Here is a 21,387-nt window from a genome sequence, read left to right as displayed (position 1 = left end):
TAAGTACAATGAAGAAGAAAGTTTTCATATTGCCTAGGTATTTTAATCCTTTGAAATCTGATTTGTGAATATGGTGGCTCATGACTTAGTCTCAACACTGGAGATGCTGAGCAGATGGTTGCATCAGATTTGAAGAGTAAAATCCTGTCTCAAAGAATGAAAACAGCAAAACCCATGAGGAAATCTAGAGCCAAGCTGATGTCAAAGACACGGTGGCCAATCCTCAGTGACTATTAGGGTCTTAAATGAGGGTGTGTGAACCTATGGGTGAATGCTGCAAGTTAGGTGATTTTTCAAGTGTTCTGCATTGCATACAAGTCTGGAATTGCTTGTTTTCAGAATGGTTTTTTGAGACTTGGTTTTACTCTGACCTCAAACTTGTGATCTTCCTGCCTTAGCCTGCCAAAGGATGTGGTTACAGTTAGATTGTATGACACTGATGAACAAGAATGTTTTTTAAGTACTGCTGTCATCCATGGATATGAAAAGTGGCAGTAAAGAGTTTGCCCAGCTAGGAAGCAAGACTAGGTAGGAAGTCATGGGGAGGAATCGAAGTCCCTCACTGTAAGTCCCTTATTAATCTGATTTAAAGCTTTACTGATTTTAAAATGTAGAAACAATATTTTATCTACTTTTCATGAATATGTATCTAGTGTGCAGGAGTATATATATGTGTGTTTGCATGTTCACACATGTGAGTGCATATGTTCCTGTGGTGTCTCAGAGGTCCAAGGTTGATGCTGGGATTTTCTTCCTCATTCTCTGAAGTAGGGGCTCTCGGTCATACCCAGAGCTGGCTGTAGACAGCTTTCAGGCTGGAATTCTGGGCGAGCTCCTACTCAGCATTTACACAGGTTCTTGGAGTCCAAACTCCAGTCCACCCGTTGTGTGGTGACTGCTTTAGCCCTTGAACTAGCTAGAGACCTGCGAGCTGATGTGTGTGCTTATGTGAAGTGGGCTGACTGGGGTGTTTGTATAATTTTGTACAGTTTTTTAACCACCTTGCTCTCTGTGTATGCATTTGTGTTACAGGCTGCAAATAAAAATGTGGCTAAAGTTCCACCTCCTGTTCCTACAAAGCCAAAACAGATTAACTTGCCTTATTTTGGACAAACGAGTCAGTCAGCTTCTGACATGAAGCCAGATGGAAATCCTCAGCAATTGCCAATGGCTGCTCAATCCATGGGAGCTAAGCACAAGCCAGCAGGGCCGCAGCCAAGGGTGCTGCTATCTCCAGGTGCACCTTCAGGTGGCCAAGACCAAGTCCTCTCTCCAGGATCTAAACAAGAAAGTCCACCTGCTGCTGCAGTCCGGCCCTTTACACCCCAGCCTTCCAAGGACACCTTCCCTCCAGCCTTCCGAAAACCCCAGACCGTGGCAGCAAGCTCAATCTATTCCATGTACACCCAGCATCAGGCGCCAGGAAAAAACTTCCAGCAGGCTGTGCAGAGCGCTCTGACCAAGACACACCCCAGAGGCCCCCACTTTTCAAGTGGTAAGGTTCTATTTGTTCGTATTTTTTATAGGGGAGGAGGAGAGCGTGTGCTCCACAAACACATGTGCCAGTGGGCATGTAGAGGTCAGAGGTCAGTTTTTGGAAGTCAGTTCTCTCCTTCCATAGGGAGTTCCAGAGAGAGAACTCAGGTGGTCAGGCTCGCGTGGTTAGAACTTTTATACACAGCCATCTCACCTAACCCTTGACTGGTAAGATCCTTGATTGCATTTTTACTTGTGTAGATTTTGGGCTTAAGTCCTATGCCGAGCTGCCAGCCGACGTAAATGCCAGGTCTCTTAGGCTGAAGCTGTTGTTCTAAGAATTTTAGCTGTGGCTCTGGTCACTTGGGAGTTTAGTGGTGTGCCTGTCACATGTCAGCTGCTGTAGTAGTTCCTGCAGACACTAGTTTCATATCTACGACTATGATAGAAAACCCCACAAAAGGCAGCAGAGGAGGAAAACTTTTATTTGGCTTATAATTCCAGGTTTATCGTTTTGGAGAAGTCAGGTCAGAAACGCAAGCAGCTGGTCACTTTGTTCACAGTTAAGAGTGGTCACGCTGCCTGCTTGTCCTTGCTTTCTTCTGTCTCATGGAGTTCAGACCTTTACTGGGGAACAGCTATGCACAGCAGGCTGGGCCTCCCGCGTCACTTCACTATCAGAACCCACAGACACGCGCACAAGCCAACCTGACCTAGAGTTCCTCAACTGCAGCTCTCTTCAAAGGTGATTCTAGGTTGTGGCAAGTTGACAGTTGAAAACTGAGCCCCCAGATGAGTTGGCTCTCATCCTGAAGGAACTGCCGATGTGGGGTGGCAGAGTCACAGGTGTCAGGTGGGGTGGCAGAGTCACAGGTGTCAGGTGGGGTGGCAGAGTCACAGGTGTCAGGTGGGGTGGCAGAGTCACAGGTGTCAGGTGTGGTGGCAGAGTCACAGGTGTCAGGTGGGGAAGGCTGCACCTTTACTGCTGGTCCGCTGCTTTGGTGTGCAGAGGGCGGGGCAGCTACACTGTCTCTTGACTTCTAAAAGCAACATTCTCCTGTGTTTTAAGTTGTTCTGGTGAGGATACCACCACTAAGTAAATATGAAAGCATAATAAAATTAGTTTGTGTTAAACATGTGCAGTCTGGATTTTTTTTTTTTTTTTTGACTTCTTGGTTATATTATAAGGCCGGGATACAACTGGCCATGATTTAATTGATTGAAAATGTCTTTTTAGTTGTGAAATAAGCATACAATTGTGGTTCAAAGCTTTCATAATAGATATTAATGTATCAGCGTATATGCTGCCTCTTAGTCTTTTCATTAATTCTTGGTAAATATTGCTAATAATGTGGAAATCAGGTAATTTTGACATAATTGGAGTGCTTCAGGAGAATGTTTTTGGGAAAGACAAGTAGTTCTCAGTTTTGTGAGCTGAGTATGATTTCTCACATTGATCTACATTTGAGTAGTGTGTAAGATGGGCAGTATATGCTCTGACTTAGTCTGGATACATGGACATTGCCAGTTTTCACTGATGCCACGCCACAGTCCATGCTTTCTTATAACTGGCCACACTTTTCCTTTTTACTGTTTCATGGTGCATATTATAATCAGTGAACATGTTGGTTTTATAGTAAAGCTTATTATGCAAAGATGAAATCCTTGCTTTGTCTTTGTTATTTTAAGAAATTAAGTATATGAGGGGAATAATGTGGTAACTCTGAAACGAAGAGAGACTTCACTTACCATTAGCTGTTTCTTACCAGTTTTGTTTAGCTAGCACTAAGTGGGCCTTTTCCTTCCTGTCTTCCCTGATTAGTATATGGCAAGCCTGTGATAGCTGCTACTCAGAATCCACAACAGCACCCGGAGAACATTTATTCTTGTAACCAGGGCAAGCCTGGCAGTCCAGAACCCGAGGCAGAGCCTGCTTCTTCAGTTCACGAGAGCCATGAAAATGAAAGGATTCCTCGACCACTCAGCCCAACAAAATTACTGCCTTTCTTGTCTAATCCTTACCGAAACCAGAGTGATGCTGACTTAGAAGCCCTACGGAAGAAACTGTCTAATGCACCAAGGCCATTAAAGAAGCGCAGCTCCATAACAGAGCCAGAGGGCCCTAACGGGCCAAATATCCAGAAACTCTTATATCAGAGGACCACCATAGCTGCTATGGAGACCATCTCAGTCCCAGCATACCCAACAAAGTCTCCGAGCTCCGTGACTGTCAACACGGACAGCCCAGTAGACATCCCAAATCCATATTTACATGTGGAGCCAGAGAAGGAAATGGGTGCTTTAGCTCCTGAACCGTTGTCTCCAGAGGATGTGGAGAGTGCCAGTACAGAGAGCAGTGGTGTGCCAGCTCCTCCTCCAGGCCTTGACTATGTGCCTGAAGGAGTCACAGACAGCAGTCCAGGTCTCCAGAATAACACAGAAGGCACAAACCCAGAGGCCCCCCATTTACTTGAAGTGTACCTAGAAGAATACCCACCGTACCCTCCCCCTCCATATCCAAGTGGGGAGCCAGAGGGGTCTGAAGAAGACTCTGCACGCATGCGCCCACCTGAAATCACTGGGCAGGTGTCTTTGCCTCCGGTAAGTAATGTAGTGTCCCATGTTCATTTAGGAGACCTTTCCTTGTGATGCTCATCATGGGTGTATTCTTCTTTGGTTTGCTTTTTTATCTTATGGTTCCTTGGTATGAAGTATGTAGTGATGAGGCGAGCAGGTCTGCTTTTCGTCCCGCCCGGCTTCCGCACAGCTAGCTTTACACCCGAAATAACAACACACAAATTGTATTCTTTTAAACACTGCTTGGCCCATTAGCTCTAGCCTCTTATTGGCTAATTCTCACATCTTGATTAACCCATTTCTAATAATGTGTGTAGCACCATGAGGTGGTGACTTACCGGGAAAGATTCAGCATGTCTGACCTGGTGGCTGGCTTCATGGCGACTGACCCAGAGAGGAGAGGCATGGCGATTGCCTGAGGCATCTGCCTGACTCTCTTTCTCCCACAATTCTCTTCTGTCTACTCTGCCTACCTAATTTTTTGTCCTATTAAAGGGCCAAGGCAGTTTGTTTATTAACCAATGAAAGTAACACATAGGCAGATGACCATCCTCCATCAGAAGTGGATCTTTGTAGTTTTGGTTTTTGACAGGACTGGGACTCATTCATCCTGAACCTTATATAACTATATATTCAATTCTCTTTTTATTTTGAGAGAGTCTCAGTTGCCGAGACCTTTTGCCTCTGGAATAGCTGAGATATAGACCTTTGCCACCAAATTATCCTCGGTGGGAGTTATATCTGCTGTAACATTAATTATGAGAAACACTGCTATATTTTGGTGTGTGTGTGTGTGTGTGTGTGTGTGTGTGTGTTCTTATGCCTGTACAGGCCACCGTTGTTGTTCTTTCTCTAGCTGAAGGCATGCTAGGGAAGCAACAGTGGATTGGAAACACCTGGATTCATAGCTCTGCAATCTGCAGCTAGTACACCTTCTCATTGGCTGTGCCACTGCTTTCTAGGCTTTGATTTTTCTAGCAGTGAAACTACGCTTTTATTTCATGTACAGGAGTGTTTTGCTTACCTGTATAAATGTGCATTCAATGCACGCCTAATGTCCATGGAATCCAGAAGAGAGTGCCAGATCCCCTGGAACTGGAGTTACAGATGCCTGTGGGTGCTGAGAATCGAACCAGCATCTTCTGCAAGAGCAGCCAATGCTCTTAACCACTGAGCCAGCTCTCCAGCCCCTTGAAACTTATTTTTAGTAAGATGTTGGGTTGAGTCTGAAACAGTGATAAAGTTAGAAGGATCAGGGAGAGTGGGAACAGGAGAGAGCGAGTGGAACAGGCTCTCTGGCCTCGTCTTCCTGTCAGTGTTGTTTGGAAACCCTTAGCAAGTACCACAGTCTCTTGGCTCCTCTTTCTTTAGCATCAAGTTCTTCCAGAGCTATGTTTCTGGCCTGGGAATGCCTTCTGCACTTCTTCCAATATTAAGATTATTTTGGAAATTTATCATGTCCCTTTGAAATAGGCGGGAGAGAATACCACAGTGTGTGCAGTCTGCTTTTCTATTGTTTGGTTGGAAATTGGTTTTGATTCCTTAAGTGCAAACAAAAGAGTGCTGAGTTGTGAATTGAAAACACAGTACTGTCCAAAATGGCACGTCTGGATGATTGTTTAAATGGATATGTATATCTGATCCCATATTTTTTATATCACTGTACTTCCTTTGGAACATTGTTATTTTCTTCCTAGAAAATGACTGCCCTTTCACAGATACTCTGATTGTATATGTTTCTTTGAAAGTAGGTGGCTAGGTGCTTGCTTTGTGAAATAGGTAGCTGGTCACTTTAGCATCCAAAAGGAAGGGGGACTGATAGCACAGAATTAGACTACTTAATCTTTTCTAACACTTAGCCTTTCCCATCTGTGAGATATAATACTTGTCATGGAGTGTTTTTGCAAAGCTCTGGCTCTTTATATCTGAGATAAAAATGAAAAAGGGGACCAGTAGGTTGGCTCAGTGGGCAAAGAAAGGCACTTGTCACTAAGCTCAACAATCTGAGTTCTATTTCTGGGACACACAATGTGGACAGAGAGAACTGACTCTGGCTTCCACACTTGCACCATTACACATGAGTATATATATGCACACACGTACATGCAGAAATGAATGTAACGTAAATTAGTTATTTGTATTTTGTGTGCATTGGTGTTGCCTACATGTATGTTTGTGTGAGAGTGTCAGAGCCCCTGGAACTGGAGTTACAGACAGTTGTGAGCTGCCATGTGGGTACAGGGAATTGAACCTGGGTCCTTTGGAAGAACAGCTGAGCCATTTCCCCAGCCCCAAATAAATGTAATTTAAGAAGTCTGGTGTGTGTGTGTGTGTGTGTTGGTGTGTGTTGTGTGTGTGTGTAAAAATCCTGTTTCATAGAACATTAGATCTCATTTCTAAAATGCCTTTCTAAAGCCTGACTTACTAACATGAATACCCATTTACAAGGTAATGCTCTCCTCAGTGTATCTAGTTATAACTAACAGTCTTCATTATGTAGCCTAAGTTTGCTTGTGTCTTAAGAAGGGCTAAGTTATGACATATTTAAGAGGAAGGGCTTACTTACCTAGGTTCAAATTCTGATTCTGCTGATTTCATGTGCATTTTTTTCTGTGCAATAAGGGTGATTTGGTTTTTAATGAGGATTGAGTAAATAATCACTTGTATATATGAGTTGTTACAGTTCTGAGTATTGCCCAATTCAAGAGTGAGACTCTAATTATACTACTAGATGAGTGATTTAGAGACAGCCCTGTCTAGTTGTAGTCCTCAGTTTGCCACCAAATTTAGTTTACTCTGAGTTCCACAGAGAGGCATTAATGGCACACTCCTGTGATCCCAGGGCTCGGGAGACTGAGGCAGGAAGATTGCAAATAAAAGTCAGCCTGGGCCACATGGCAAGTTCCAGGACAGCCTGAGCTAAGTGGCGAGACCATCGATGGATGGATGGATGGATGGATGGATGGATGGATGGATGGATCCCCAAACAGGAGTCCTTTTCACTAATTCAGCCGAATACTGCCCCTACTCTTGTTGCTCTCTTAACTTCCTACACATTTCCTTTACAGGGCAAAAGGACAAACTTGCGTAAAACTGGCTCTGAGAGGATTGCTCATGGAATGAGGGTGAAGTTCAACCCTCTTGCTTTGCTCTTAGATTCATCTTTGGAGGGAGAATTTGACCTTGTACAGAGAATTATCTATGAGGTAAGTTTCATAACTTTGTATCTTATTTTAAAGCTAAAAATAGAAGCTACTATAGGGAAATCCTATTTTTAAATTTTCTTTTTTAGGACTACGGAGTTGTGAAGAAAAGTACTAAGCATGCTCTAAAACAGGCTGTGTTATTTTGAGAGTGTAACTAAGGTTTTAATAATGTAGGAGTTTAGTTTGCACTTGAAATATTTTAGCATACGTCTTTGGTAGGGATAAGAACATGTCTCCCTGAAAACTGTTGTGTATGAATTTGTACTCTTTAGTATTGAGTTATAGTTGTGGTCTCTACTAAGAAACCTATTATTTTTTTTGTTTTGTTTTTTTGAGATAGGGTCTTGGTATGTAAGCCTCAAATGCATGACTCTCCTACTTCAACTTCATGAGTACTGGAATTGCCCCCATGCCCAACTCCTTTAAAATATTTTTAGTTGAACTTGTGTAACTTCTCATAGTAAATAGGATGTCTAGTTAGAAACCAGTTTGTGGTGGGAATTGGAAGGAAGAACAAGGCTTAACTAACTAAGGATATTGTTTCTGATGCTGATTTTAACAAAACCTTCTTATAGTAAGTACTTACTTAATTTGGCTGTGCAGTCTGTCCTATTTCTGGGACTTGATAGTTTTCTTGGCTCCTCTATGTTTCAGTTATGACTTTTAAAATGTCAGCAAAGTTTCTATTTTCTTGATCTTAAGAAGCCAGTTAGTAATGACAGTTGATGTGGCGTGAAATTGGAGTGAGTCTCTCACCCTTTATTGGTCTGACAGGTTGATGACCCAAGCCTACCGAATGATGAGGGCATCACAGCTCTTCATAATGCTGTGTGTGCAGGCCACACAGAAATCGTGAAGTTCCTGGTACAGTTTGGTGTGAATGTGAACGCAGCAGATAGCGACGGATGGTAAGTTTTGCCGTAAACTCCAGTAAACCAGTTGTAGAAGCGTTGTAGTGCTGTTGGAAGGCCGAGAAACAGGTCAGCATACATCCTTCACATGCTGTCCATGTGCTGTCTGGAGCTACTGTGTCCTCTTGGAGTAGCCTTTCTGTTCAGTTTCTGGAAGCAAAAGAAGTTTAGAATTTTAATAGTATACTGCAATAAGCCTGCCAGCAACCTTGCTCTGTGCTTTGAGGCCACGGAGTTAAAATATTGTCTACTAGATCATAAGCACTGGAGCATGGGGACCTGTCAGGAGGTTACCATGTGACCACTGGGTAGGTGGCCTATACAGTGTGCATACTCTGGACAGAGTGATGAGTCACATTGCAGAGGGACAAGGGAAACAGTGCAAGAGCCCGTCAGGCTGCTCATCTAGCTTGGTACTTCACAGAGGGAAGCATAGGAGGAGCAAAGCTCTTTTAGAGAGAAATACGAAAATTTTTTTCTATAAAGGACTGAAAATGTTACAATTTAATCTCATATTTATTTAAATACTTTAATTTTGTTTCTTTTAATATATCAGATGCATGTGTGTATAAATCATAAATTTGGATTAACCTATCATTTCAAATTTCAAATGATTGTGTGATCATATGTTTCCTTTTTGTTAGATATTTGTATTGTTACACATAATACTTGGATAAGTATTATGGTTGCAGTTAAAAAATTTGAGTAATATATGTCAATTACTGATGGAGGAGTGTCTATGTGTTATTTTCCCGCTCCTTCTACAAACTACGGAAAAATAAACAAAACAGAAAAATAAGAAGAGGGAAACAACCTGTAGCTCATAATCTACAAGTAGCCAACATTAAGATTTTAATATAGTTCCTTCCGTTTTGTATAAGCAAGGGGCTCCCTGCATATTAAATTCAGAACCTTGTATGCACCTGCTTAAGCAGTGCTCCGTTCATGCAGCTCCTTCAGCCCCTGAACTCTTTTGCATACTTTGATGTATATATGCATATATTTATGTGTGTATATAAATACACACACACATACACTTCGGTTTAGCATAAGCAAAATTTTACTGTATCGTATTATTCTTGTTTGAGACTTTAGATTGTATTAGTTTTTTACTCTTAGAAACTAGCACTGAAGACAAATCTGAATGACATGGGGCTGGAGATGATGTGTTGGGAAGAGTGCCTGCCCTGCAAGTGTGAGCCCTGAGTTTGCACCAGGTCTGTGGCTCCGGTCTGGGCAGTCAGCACAGCAGCCAGCATAGCCAGTGGTGAGCTTAGACTCAGAGGACAACCCTGTCTCAAAGTAGAAGGAAAATTCCATCGATAGAGGAAGATGCCTAACTGACCTTTGACATTGGCATGCACTCATATGTGCACAAAAACACAACGTGCACAAGCATGCACTCAAACATATACTGTACATATGCGCACACACAAAAATCTGTAGTCATATTCATCAAAATAGTAACACTAGTATTCCAAGGTATGAAGGTGTGAATTTCTTTTTTAAAAAGCTATATCCAGCTGTGGTGGTGACATAAGCCTGAATCCTAGCATTCAGGAGGCAGAAGCTGGTGGATCCCTAAGTGCAAAGCCAGCCGAGGCTATATGGTGAGATCTTGTCTGTAAATAAATAAACAAGCAAACCTCTTACCCATATCACAGGTGAGATGTAGCTCGGTCATGGAGTACTTGTGTGGCATGAATGGGGCACCCAGGACTCCCAGCATCTACAATTAGAAGGGGGTAGGATGGGGCGGGGGCACGACAAAGAGAGAACAAGCAGAAAAGCATATAGCCAAGGGAACCAGACTGAATGAGGAAAAGAAAAAGAAATATTATGCTTTTTCAGAGACTGATTCATAATATTCTTAAACCAATTATTTAAGTTTGGAGATTTGAGATGGCACATTTTTTCTATAATATTAATGTTCATTATAACTTTTGCCTAGAATAGATTGAATTATGTGTGTGCATATATGTATGTGTTACAGTCACTGTATTAGGACTGCATTTACTGGAATCATCTCTACAGTTTGTTACAGTCACTTTTCTACTTAGAGTTGAATTGACAGAGTCAAAGTTTACTGTGAGTTTTAAAAATATTACAGGGAGCCTGTATGTGCAGTTTGATTCCTGGAAAGTTGGCCGTGAGAAGAAATAAATACTAGCATTTAGGCTATAGTTTAAAGACTTAGGTTTTTACTCTGAAAGAAATGATCAGGTTTCAGGCCTAGAGAAATGGCTCAGTGGTTAAGAGCACTGGCTGTTCTTCAGAGAACCTGGGTTCTATTCCCGGCATCCACAGTGTAATCACAGCCATCTCTATGTAACTCCAGTTCCTGGGAATCTGACATCCTCTTCTGCCTCGGTGGGCACCAGGCACACAAGAGGTGCACTTACATACATGCAGGCTATAAAAATTAAAGTTTAAATAGGAAATGATCATAAGATCAGGGAATCCAGACAGAACCAAATCCACTTGATTCCGTTCTTTTTAGATTACTGCGCAGACTGTATTTCCTTGATTCTTCTCACCAGCACTGAGCTCCTAGCCCCGCTGTGCTCCATTGTGTTAGGCACTTTCCTTTGCAGCTGTAATTCTTTTATGGGGCAGTCATCTGTCTCGACTGAACTGTTTTAAAAGCCATTTGTGAGGCTAATAGGTAAGAGACTGAGGAACTTTTTTTATGGATAACTTACCAAGTGGAGGTTGTTCAGCTTGGTGACATATTTCTAACCAGTGCTGTGTTTACTTCACAGGACCCCATTGCATTGTGCTGCCTCCTGCAACAATGTCCAAGTGTGTAAGTTCTTGGTGGAGTCGGGAGCAGCCGTGTTTGCGATGACCTACAGTGACATGCAGACGGCTGCAGACAAGTGTGAGGAGATGGAGGAGGGCTACACGCAGTGCTCCCAGTTTCTCTATGGTGGGTAGCCAGTGCCGTCTCATGTGTTGGCTGCTGGATCCATTACCCTTTGTCCCTAGGGGATGGCTCAAAGCTCAGGAAGTGTTTTATTATTTGCTCTACATAATTTTGAAAATAGGATCGCCTAGGGCACAGATACGATACCGCTTCCATGCATGTGCCTAGAAAAGCTACTGTTAGAGACCTCTTCAGCTACAGCTGATTACTGGTGTGCGTTCAGAAGACCCTCTATTATGGCTTTAGCATTTAGGGAATTGTAGCTTGCTGTAAATGAGATTTAAAAGATAAAGACAACACATGTTTTGGAGTTTGTTTTTGTTTCAGGTTTGGAGTTTATGATTTTGATCTCTGTCAAAACATGCCGTTAGGGCTGTACCTAAATACAGATCTCTGTTGAGAGAAAAATTGGAAGTGAAGCCGAGATGGATATATGTTGATTGTCTTTTATGTAGGAGTTTTTTGGTTTTTGTTTTTTGAAGTTTGTAGGATTTAGCAGTTGCAGCACATTCTTCTGTTAATTTTGGCTTAAGAGAAGACAGAAAATCAGGAAGTCTCAGGAGGCTAGTTTGCCCAAACTCTCAAAGGCTTCCTACCAATTGTTCACAAAGTTCCCAGAGGTTAAAGGCGTAGGCCTTTGCCCTCTCGGCCTGGCCATGTTCCTTGGTGTCTGTCTATTTCAGGTTGTAGGTAAGAAGAGAGGGGTTCTTGAAGCCACAAAATCTGTCATCCTCCTAAGTGTTTGTCTTCTCTCTCTCTCTCTCTCTCTCTCTCTCTCTCTCTCTCTCTCTCTCTCTCTCTCCCCCTCCCCCTCCCTTTCTTCCTCCCTCCCTCCCTCCCTCCCTCCCTCCCTCCCTCCCTCCCTCCCTCCCTCCCTCCCTCCTCGTGTTTTATGGCACTAGTTTTGAACTCAAGGCCTTAAACATGCTAGCAGGGTCTCTACCACTGAGTGATGCCCTTCAAGCTGATTAAATTTTATCATTGAGACTTATGATTGTATCTTGTTTCCCACTTTGGACCAATAGAGTATTTTGACATTAGCATTATGTAAGCTCATATGGTAGACAATGGTTTTTTGTTTTGTTTTGTTTTTTTCTTCAAGACAGAGTTTCTCTGTTGCTTTGGAGACTGTCCTGGAACTAGCTTTTGTAGACCAGGCTGGCCTCAAACTCACAGAGATCCTCCTGCCTCTGCCTCCAGAGTTCTGGGATTAAAGGTGTGTGCCCAGCTGACAATGATTTTTTTAAAAAAGACATGAAGATTTTTGGTCAGACTTTTTTGGTACATGAATTCTATCACAGATGTTGGGGGATGACACATTATGAAGGTTCACTACTGATAATGACTGGGCACATCTCCCACCTAGGGAGAAGAACTTGACCTCTCTGATATCTGCATCTTTTGTAAAAATTATTTTCATATTACATTTTCTTTTATTCTCTGTATGTAGATGATTTGCCTGCATATATATCTGTGTACCACGTTCATGCAGTGCCGTTGAAGGCCAGATGACGGCATTAGATCCTTTGGAACTGGAGTTAGAGAGGGTTGTGAGCCACCATGTGGGTGCTGGGAATTGAACCCCAGGTCCTCTGGAAGAGCAGTATTCTTAACTTAGCCTATCTTCAGGCCCCCCTGCCATTCTTAATGGGAATTTCATTGACAACTGGAACTTGTGTTGTTAATTTGAGCATATTATAGTACTTAGGATTTCTTTCCCATTCCTATTCCAAACAAAAACAAAATGAAGCTCTCAAACATTGTGGAGTTATATTTGTGTGAGGTTTAGTTGTACAGTCTTGTTAGTGATGTTGGGGTGGGAACCTGGGACCTTGTACATGCATCACTGTTGGCTGCCCTGACCCGAAATATTCACACAGAAACTGTATTAATTACAACACTGCTTGGCCAGTGACATTGACGTATTCCTAGCAAGCTTTTACATTTTAAAGTAACCCATTTCTATTATTTTATATTTTACCATGAGGCTCATGGCCTACTGGCAAGGTTCTGGCTGGTGGCTCCCGTCTTTCTCCTCTGGTGGCTTCATGGTGTCTCTCTGACTCTGCCTACTCTCTCTCTATTGCTTTCAGCCTGGCTTTACTCTGTTAAGCCATTGGCCAAAAGCAGCTTCTTTATTAACCAATGGCAATAAAACATATTCACAGCTTACACCACCTCCCCTTTTCTCTCTAAATAAAAAGGAACGTTTTAACTTTAACATAGCAAGATTGCATATAACAAAAGATTGCATATCAAGCAAGAATTAGTTACAACATTTATATCTACTCTATCTTTTGTCATAACTAAGGAAAACTATAATTATAACTATTCTTCAACTACATCAAAGACCCCAGAAGGATATAATGTTACCTAAGTTAATGATCCTTTGGATTTTCTGCTTCATGAGTCTGCCATACATTCTGTAGGAGGACACAGAAGAAAGTAAATGACAAACTGCCAATACAGGTGGAACTGTCTTTGAAATTTCCTGCTTCATGGAAAAGTCTGCTGGGTACTATGGGCCTGTGGGCTGAAGATGGATGCCTCAATGGTATAGAAGAACTTTGGGTGACTGTTCAGGCAGTGAGATGTCTCTGTCAATTCTAGAGTTTTAGAAGTTGCTTACAATTCACTTCCTATTTACTTAGGTAATATTATATCCTTCTGGAGTCTTTGATGGAATTGAAGAATAGATAGTTATAATTATAGTTTTCCTTAGTTATGATAAAAGATAAAGTAAATATAAATATTGTAACAAATTTTTGATTGATAACTGTTTTGTTATATGTAATTTTACTATGTTAAAGTTAAAACCTTTTTTATTTAAACAGAAAAGGGGAAATGATGTGGTAAGTCCTTCTGTATATGTATTGCTTTTATTGGTTGATGAATAAAGCTGCTTTTGGCCAGTGGCTAAGCAGAATAGAGCTAGGCAGGAGAACTAAACTGAATGCTGGGAGAAAGAAGGCAGAGTCAGTGAAACACATGTTGCTATGAGACAGATGTTAGAACCTTATCAGTAGGCCATGACCTTGTAGTGATGTACAGATTAATAGGGATGGGTTGATTTAAGATATAAGAGCTAGCTAGAAATACACTTAAGCTATTGACCAAACAGTATTGCAATTAATACAGATTTCTGTGTGATTATTCCAGGAGTCTGGGTGGCTAGGAAACAAAGGAGTAGCCTCCGCCAACACTTCACGAATGATTTCCCACCAAGCGACACTACCAGCTTTTGTCCTGTCCTGTGTTTCATGTTATTTAAAAAGGTTTTATTGTCTTTTGGAAAAGAACATTTCATTTCTTTGGGGTTTTGTTTGTTTGCTTTGTTTTGCTTTGCCCAGAGCAAGAGATAGAGCACGTTCTGGTTATTAATTGATATGTTAGTTGTACTAGGCTGCTTACTAATTGTTAGGTGCTCAGAGTTTAAAAATATGTTCAAAAGTCAAGCAGATATTTTCCTGTATTTTTAAGACATAAAGGTAAATAAAAATGAACTGGCTTGCTGAAACTTTGTTGCTATGCCCCCCCTCACCTTCTTCTGCGGTCCTCCTGTGGTGTCAGGTGTCTGGTTCTGTAGCCTTCTGCCGCCTTTCACCTTTAGGGTACAGAATGAGAAGTCGAACCTAACTCACAGTCATCAAGTAACTCCTGGGAAATGGCCTTTTGAGAATTTTCTCTTGCCCTGTTTGTAGACTTCAACATCCAGAATTCTGATTTTCCATGTATATATAGACTTTTCTATCTTACCTAAACTTCTGTATTCTGTATTCTAATGCACGATGTTATCCTTGTTCTTAAAATTACTAGGAATTGCTGTAGAGCTCTTTAGAAGTTTTCTGGTTTGCTCTGGGTGTCTGAAGACTGAATTGCACAGCTCCTTGGTTATTATGCTTAGAAGTAGGCCAAAAGTTGACGAGCCTGTCATTTCTTTTCTTAATATCATAGATTCAGACAGGGTTTTCTTTTAGATCCTGGGCTAGCAGAAGGCTTCCTCTCTGGGAAAGGCAAGCTTTTAGAGATGCCTAGGAGGTGCCTGTTTTTGGCCTTGTATTATGGTGTCTTTCTATGTTCTATAAACACTTCAGGCCTTCCAGTTTCCCACGCTGGAACATTTATTCTTGAATGTTTAATGTAGTAGTTCTGACGTTCTAGTGAGTATCCTTTTCCCATTTGTTTCATAGAGTCTAAAGTTCTTTTGAGGAGTGTAATCTGAGTGGTAATCCCATGTGCTCTCTTCCTTTTGTCTCTGTTGTAGGAGTTCAGGAGAAAATGGGCATAATGAACAAAGGAGTCATTTATGCACTGTGGGACTATGAGCCCCAGAATGAAGATGAGCTGCTCATGAGAGAAGGAGATTGCATGACTGTCATCCGCAGAGAAGATGAGGATGAAATTGAGTGGTGGTGGGCCCGCCTTAACGACAAGGAAGGATATGTTCCACGCAATCTGTTAGGAGTAAGTCGCTCCAACACGGGCCATGTTTTGTGTGTGGTAAAGTAGAGCTTTACATGAACTGTGTAGATCCAGTGCAGTTTACTGCCCTTTGTTAATAAGACATGGCACTGGGCTGGAGAGATGGCGCAGCAGTTAGGAGCACTGGCTGCTCTTGCAGAGGACCCAGATTCAGTTCCCAGCCCCCACATGGCAGTTCTCAAACATCTATAAACTCTAGTTCTTGGGGACCTGATCCCTGCTCACTGCACACGTGATCATACAATTTTTAAACACACAAAGCTTAAATTTCTGCTGCTCTTGATTTAGACTCACGGCTATATCTACAGTACACCTGATTATTCTTAGGAAATATTAATAGTTTGGAAAGCTAGAGTAATGTGATTTCAAGATTTTTGCACTGGGCTCTTTCATAGGTTTAAGCCAGGTGCCATAGGTCATGTGTATATTTCCAGCACTTGGGAAATGGAAGTAGGAAAATCAAGAATAAGCTCTTTGATGGACTTGGGTATTCTTCTTTGTGGCCTGTGCACACAGAGATGTGTTGTGTGTATAAAAGAAAGAGAAATAGTATAGGTAGATTGAAGGTCTTGTGGATCTGCTGTTGGGAAGGAATGGGAAAGAAGGATGGAGTGTAGTGGTGAGGTGAGCAGGCCTGCTTCTCATTCCGCCCAGCTCCCGCACAGCTAGCTTTACACCCGAAATAACAACACACAAATTGTATTCTTTTAAACACTGCCTGGCCCATTAGTTTCAGCCTCTTATTAGCTAGTTCTCACATATCTTGCTTTAACCCATATTTAGTAATGTGTGTAGCACCACGAGGTGGTGTCTTACCGGGAAAGATTCAGCATGTCTGACCTGGTGGCTGGCTCCATGGCATCTGTCTCAGAGAGGAGAGGCATGGTGATTGCCCGAGGCATCTGCCTCACTCCCAGCATCCTGTTCTGTCTACTCCACCCACCTAAGGGCTGGCCTATCAAGTGGGCCAAGGTAGTTTCTTTATTAACCAATGAAATCAACTCAAACAGAAGACCCTCCCACAGCAATGGAGGTGATGTATGCAGGTGTTGTGTAGGTTGCAGGCACTGGGTTCTATATCTCTGCTGATCCAGTTGGAACATTTCTGTTCTGGATAAGTGGGTGGTGTGAAAGGCTAGAGAGGCCTGTGAGCTCGCTGTGCACACAGTACAGGGAGTCCATGTGGGGCACTGTAGATTTTCATCAAACATCAGTTAGACAAGGTCTGTCACATAGATGCCAGGTAGAAGCTTTTGGGAGGCTTCTCCAGCATCACACCTGCCTGCTAAGGTGCCTCTGCTTGGGTGTTCCAAGTGACTTTGGCCCAGGGACCTGGCATTCTGGATTCTAACAGTAACTCTCCCTTTCCTGTGATTGCCTGTCCAGTGTCCATTTTAAGTCATTGCCTGTACCTTAACTGCTGCTTTCCAGAGAGCAGCATTTGTTGTGAAGTCACCTGCTGAGTCATCTGCACAGCTCCATCATGCCATTGTCTCTCAAGTGCTGGTATTATACTTGTTCAGACACCGTGCTTAGATGAGCCCCACCTCCTCCTGTTTCTGTGGGGGAAGGGATGAGACGGTCTTGCTAAGTAGCTGAGGCTAGCTTCAAGCCCTCAGTCCTCTGTCTTCTAAGTGCTGGGTTTACGGATAAGTCTCAGCTACTGAGCTCACCTGTTGTAACTTGATAACTAGTTGTGCATATTTGTAGTATATAACATGGCTTCTAAGGAATTTTAAAACCATTTACTGTGTGTCTTCATGCATGTGCCACAGTGTGTGAAGGTCAGAAGACAGTTCGCGAGTTCAGAGATTGAGCTTGGGTCACAGAGCTTGGCAACCAGTGTCCTTACCTGCCAAACTGTCTTGCCAGCTCTAATGTTCCCAGTCCCTAATCCAACTTGAAATAACAGGCTTATATTTATAAAATGACTAAGTCAGGCTAACATGTAAAACCTTACATAACTATCTTCTTATTTTGTGATGAAAACAAAGTCTGTTAACCAGTTTTCAATTAATATGCACATTTTTAGCTATGATGCCCATGTTGTACAACAGAAGTCTTTGAGTAAGTTTAATTCCCTAGTAGCAAAATGCCCTGGTTAATGAGATGGAGGATTATTCTCAAGGGGAGGAAGTTGCTCAGAGACTGTTCTCAGAAGGTTCTGAAGTAACAGGCTGGGAGAAAGATTGTAACTCTGGTCCTAAACTTAGATACTCTTGGTTCTCTGGCAATTTGTTCTGCAGACATCTGCTCTACATATCATGTTTAAGTGTCTTTTGGTGTTTAGAAAAAAAGGAATTGAACAATATTAAATTTTAGCCAGGCTCAGCCATGAATCTGGGAAGTACATTAGTAAATGTCTTCTCAGTTGAAGCTAACTCTTAAATAACCACACCATTCTTTTGAAAGCTTCCTTGTCCCTGGGAGGAAGAAGGGGGAGGATTTGTGTAGTCTGATGGTTGAAATATAATGTGACCCTCACATAGCCTCTCTTCACCCTTGTTATGGAAAGCACAGCCAACAGAATTCCAGAGCATTTCACCTATGTCTGCTGACTCAGACATTTCGTTTCTGATATACTCAGGTCCCAGACTGTCATGACCCAGTAAATAAGGTTGAAGAAGTGTGATTTACATCTGTGGTCCCAGCACTTAGGAGACTGGGGCAAGTGGATTGTGAGGCTAGCCTGGGTTACCTTGAGAGGCCCTGCTTTTAAAAAAAGACTTTTTATCCTGTCATAAGGCATTCCAAACCTGGAGCGCCCAGCTGTTCCCTAGCGGTCACCAGCAGTTTGGCGCTCCTGGCTGCTTTGTGGTTGAGTTACTGCCTGGAGTTCCATGTCCCTGCTCTGTGGTACTGCTCCAACTGATGGGCCCTGGTGACCTCAGAAGTCTCTCAGCGAGTAGCCCGTGTGACCAGTGCTGGGTGTGAACGTTTGTGTATCAGGCAGCCAGCGTGCTTCCACAGCTCAGTGCTTTCCTGAGTGTGTCACAGTTCTTCCTGCCTTTATTGAGATACTCTAGAACTTCCATACATGTGGCATCTGTAAATATTTTTAAAAACTCTCTTGCAGCTATATCCAAGAATTAAACCAAGACAAAGGAGCTTGGCCTGAAGCTTGAGTTACTGAAGACTTAATAAGCTAGAAGAAGTACTATGACTGTTTTGGAAGAAATTTCAAAAGACATATAGCTTGAAAGCAGTGAAGAATGTGTCCTGGGAGAAAATGAAGGATTGAAGACGTCAGCCTTAGCAGAGGACATCAGCGGCAGGAAGGGAGGTGCTGAGTCAGCGCCATGCTGTGGCGGGCAGAGGGCAGAGGGCTCCGTGCTGCACATAGATAGGCAGCAGCGATCCTGTCTTTCCCATCGGGCTGTGGGAAATCAGCTTCTTGTCCTGGTTACGGTGGTTTTGGCACTGTTCTCATACCAGTCTTCTGCCAGGAAGGACCAGTGCCATCAGGCACCATCTCCAACTGTCTGTCCCCAGCACCAGCAGGCTTTGGAAGTCCCCCAGTGCTGCACACTTGTGTATTGTCAGTGAACAGTAACTATTGTATGAATTCCTGTAGCTTTTTAAGAATTATGCATATATTTGAAATACTTAAACTAAACTACACTACCTAATCTAAATTAGATTTAGAACTTGTTTTTAGGTTGAATTTGAATCTATATTTATTGTCTTTTTGTATCTTGGAAATTAGAGATTTGTTATAGATTTGCCCGTATTTGTCAAGATCATAGCTGATTTTAAAAATGATTGTAATAAAATTAAACTTTATGTCTCTAAGCCACTTACCAGTTTTCCTTTTAATTTTGTAAATATCTTTGGTGATCTGTCACAAGCCAGTGGGCTCTCTCCTGCACAGCTGAGGAATAATGAACTGCTTGATCTGACGTGTGAACTGTGTAAGAGTTCCTCACAGCCGTGTGATTGAGAAGCAGTTCTTAATTACAAAAAACTCTGCTTTGCAGTTCACAAGTCTGCGTGGCTAGAATACTTTACTTTGGGGGGGGGCGAGAAAGAGAGGGAGGGAGAGAGAGAGAGAGTTTCATCCATGGAGGCTGGGAGGGGTGTCAGATCCCTCGGAGCTGGTGTTAAAATGTTTTGTGAACCACCTGATGTCAGTGATGGGATCTGAACTCTGGTCTGAAAGAGCCGTAAGTCCTCAACCACTGAGCTATCTCTCCAGCCCTTAGCTTTGTAATTTAAAGAAAGATCTTGGAGGCCATAGTAGCAGACCTGCTATCTCTGCTGGGTGTTTTAGTGCTCCCATTTCTTTTTCCCCTTCATAAACTTATAGACTGATTTTTTAATTTGATTTTACTGCTAAACAAGGAGTTGTTTCAGAACCCATATTGCTTAGTGGAACTAATAGAAGATACAAATGCAAAACCAGTAGTTACTTTCTCTAGATATTTTACAGCTGAATTCTAACAAAGTAAGTATATGAAAAACAGAATGATACCATTAATTAAATATGGAGATTATGCATAGCAGGCAAAATTCTAAACCCAGTGGCCTCCCTTCCCCAGTTTGTGACTCTGGCACAGATCTTAGGACTTTTCAGATTTAATTCCTTAATCAGCTAACACAATGGTGAGATCAGCTTGGATTATCCTGGTGGCTCCAGGGTAATCACATGAGCCCTTGAAAAGGGCAGAAGGGGAGGCAGAGGAGCCTGAGACAGAGGGGTGGTCAGCCTGACTTGGGATATTTTTGAAGATGAAGGGTCATGAGCCAGAAAGTATAGAAACTTAAGAGAAACCCTGGACTTAAAACCTGCAAGGAGACAAAACCCCAGGCTTGTGGCCATATGGACCCAAATGCATCCCGCTAGGCAGTCATCTGTCTAGAGATGATTCCACAGCTGGGGGTGGGCTGCACTAGTGAAACTTGCTGGACCCCAGTCTGTGCGGGTGTAGGATAATGGGTATTTGTGTTGCCACTGAGATGATTTGTATGAGATGCTACCATAAAAAATGAATAGGAAGTGGATTCTCAGGTCTGCCTAGCTGACCTGCATGAGACCTGTTCTCCTAATTCATGTAGTGAAGCCGAAGGAGTTGAGAGAAGCCATGGACGTGCTGTAGAGCAAGCTGAAGAATTGTGTGAGTCTAGGGAAACGTGGAAATTAGGAGAGGGAGCCAAGAAGGTCTGAGGCACATTTTTATTATTATTGATTTTATTGAGCTCTTCATTTTTCTCTGCTCCCCTCCCTGCCTCTCCCCTCCCCTTCAGCCCTCTCCCATGGTCCCCATGCTCCCAATTTACTCAGGAGGTCTTGTCTTTCCTACTTCCCATGCAGATTAGACCCCGAAGCATATTCTTCAGTCTTACCGTGTGTTTTTATTCTTACAAATTTGGTGCCACTGCCAGGTGCAACACATTTCCACACCCACTATTAGGTGCGTAGAGTTGCCTAGGGACATGCACCCCCTTAAAGGCCCCAGGCACCCCAGATCAATCTCTGTCTTGTTCCTCTGTCTCCCTGTCTTTTTGTCTGTCTCTCTCTCATGCCCCCACTCCCAAACTCTGTCTTCTAATAAACTCCTTGCATTTGGTCTGTTGTGTGGTGTGATCTCTTGGCAGCACACCTTGGCTGGGCCCACCAGAGGTACCTTTCCACTGCTTTATCCTAAGAATTCTCTTCGTAGTTTTTTTTTTTTTAACCTGTTTTATTATTGAAATAGAGTTTCTTGGGGGTAATATTTGAAAGTATAGAAAAAGGTTCTTGACTCAAAAAACACAGCTTCCAAGGGAATAAGAGATAGTTCATTATAGAGCCTGTTTCGTGACCAGGGCC

At 42.6% G+C, this 21,387-nt stretch overlaps 1 protein-coding gene across 1 annotated transcript in view; it reads left to right on the top strand.

The window, feature by feature from the left end:
• Positions 1–19,374, top strand: part of Tp53bp2 (tumor protein p53 binding protein 2) — a 52,566-nt gene extending 33,192 nt beyond the window's left edge. Inside the window, exons 12-18 of the mRNA XM_038349549.1 lie at positions 1,033–1,495; positions 3,299–4,077; positions 7,122–7,259; positions 8,034–8,167; positions 10,933–11,099; positions 15,361–15,560; positions 18,655–19,374. Coding sequence (XP_038205477.1) covers positions 1,033–1,495; positions 3,299–4,077; positions 7,122–7,259; positions 8,034–8,167; positions 10,933–11,099; positions 15,361–15,560; positions 18,655–18,696 — 1,923 coding nt within the window. The 3' untranslated portion in view covers positions 18,697–19,374. The remainder of the gene's footprint in view (positions 1–1,032; positions 1,496–3,298; positions 4,078–7,121; positions 7,260–8,033; positions 8,168–10,932; positions 11,100–15,360; positions 15,561–18,654) is intronic.
• The last annotated feature ends 2,013 nt before the right edge of the window (positions 19,375–21,387 follow it).

This window comes from Arvicola amphibius, chromosome 12 (genome assembly GCF_903992535.2).
Source record: "Arvicola amphibius chromosome 12, mArvAmp1.2, whole genome shotgun sequence".
NCBI classification, from domain to species: Eukaryota; Metazoa; Chordata; class Mammalia; order Rodentia; family Cricetidae; genus Arvicola; species Arvicola amphibius.
The sequence above is the reverse complement of the archived record's forward strand: the minus strand, read 5'-3'. Positions and strand labels throughout refer to the sequence as shown.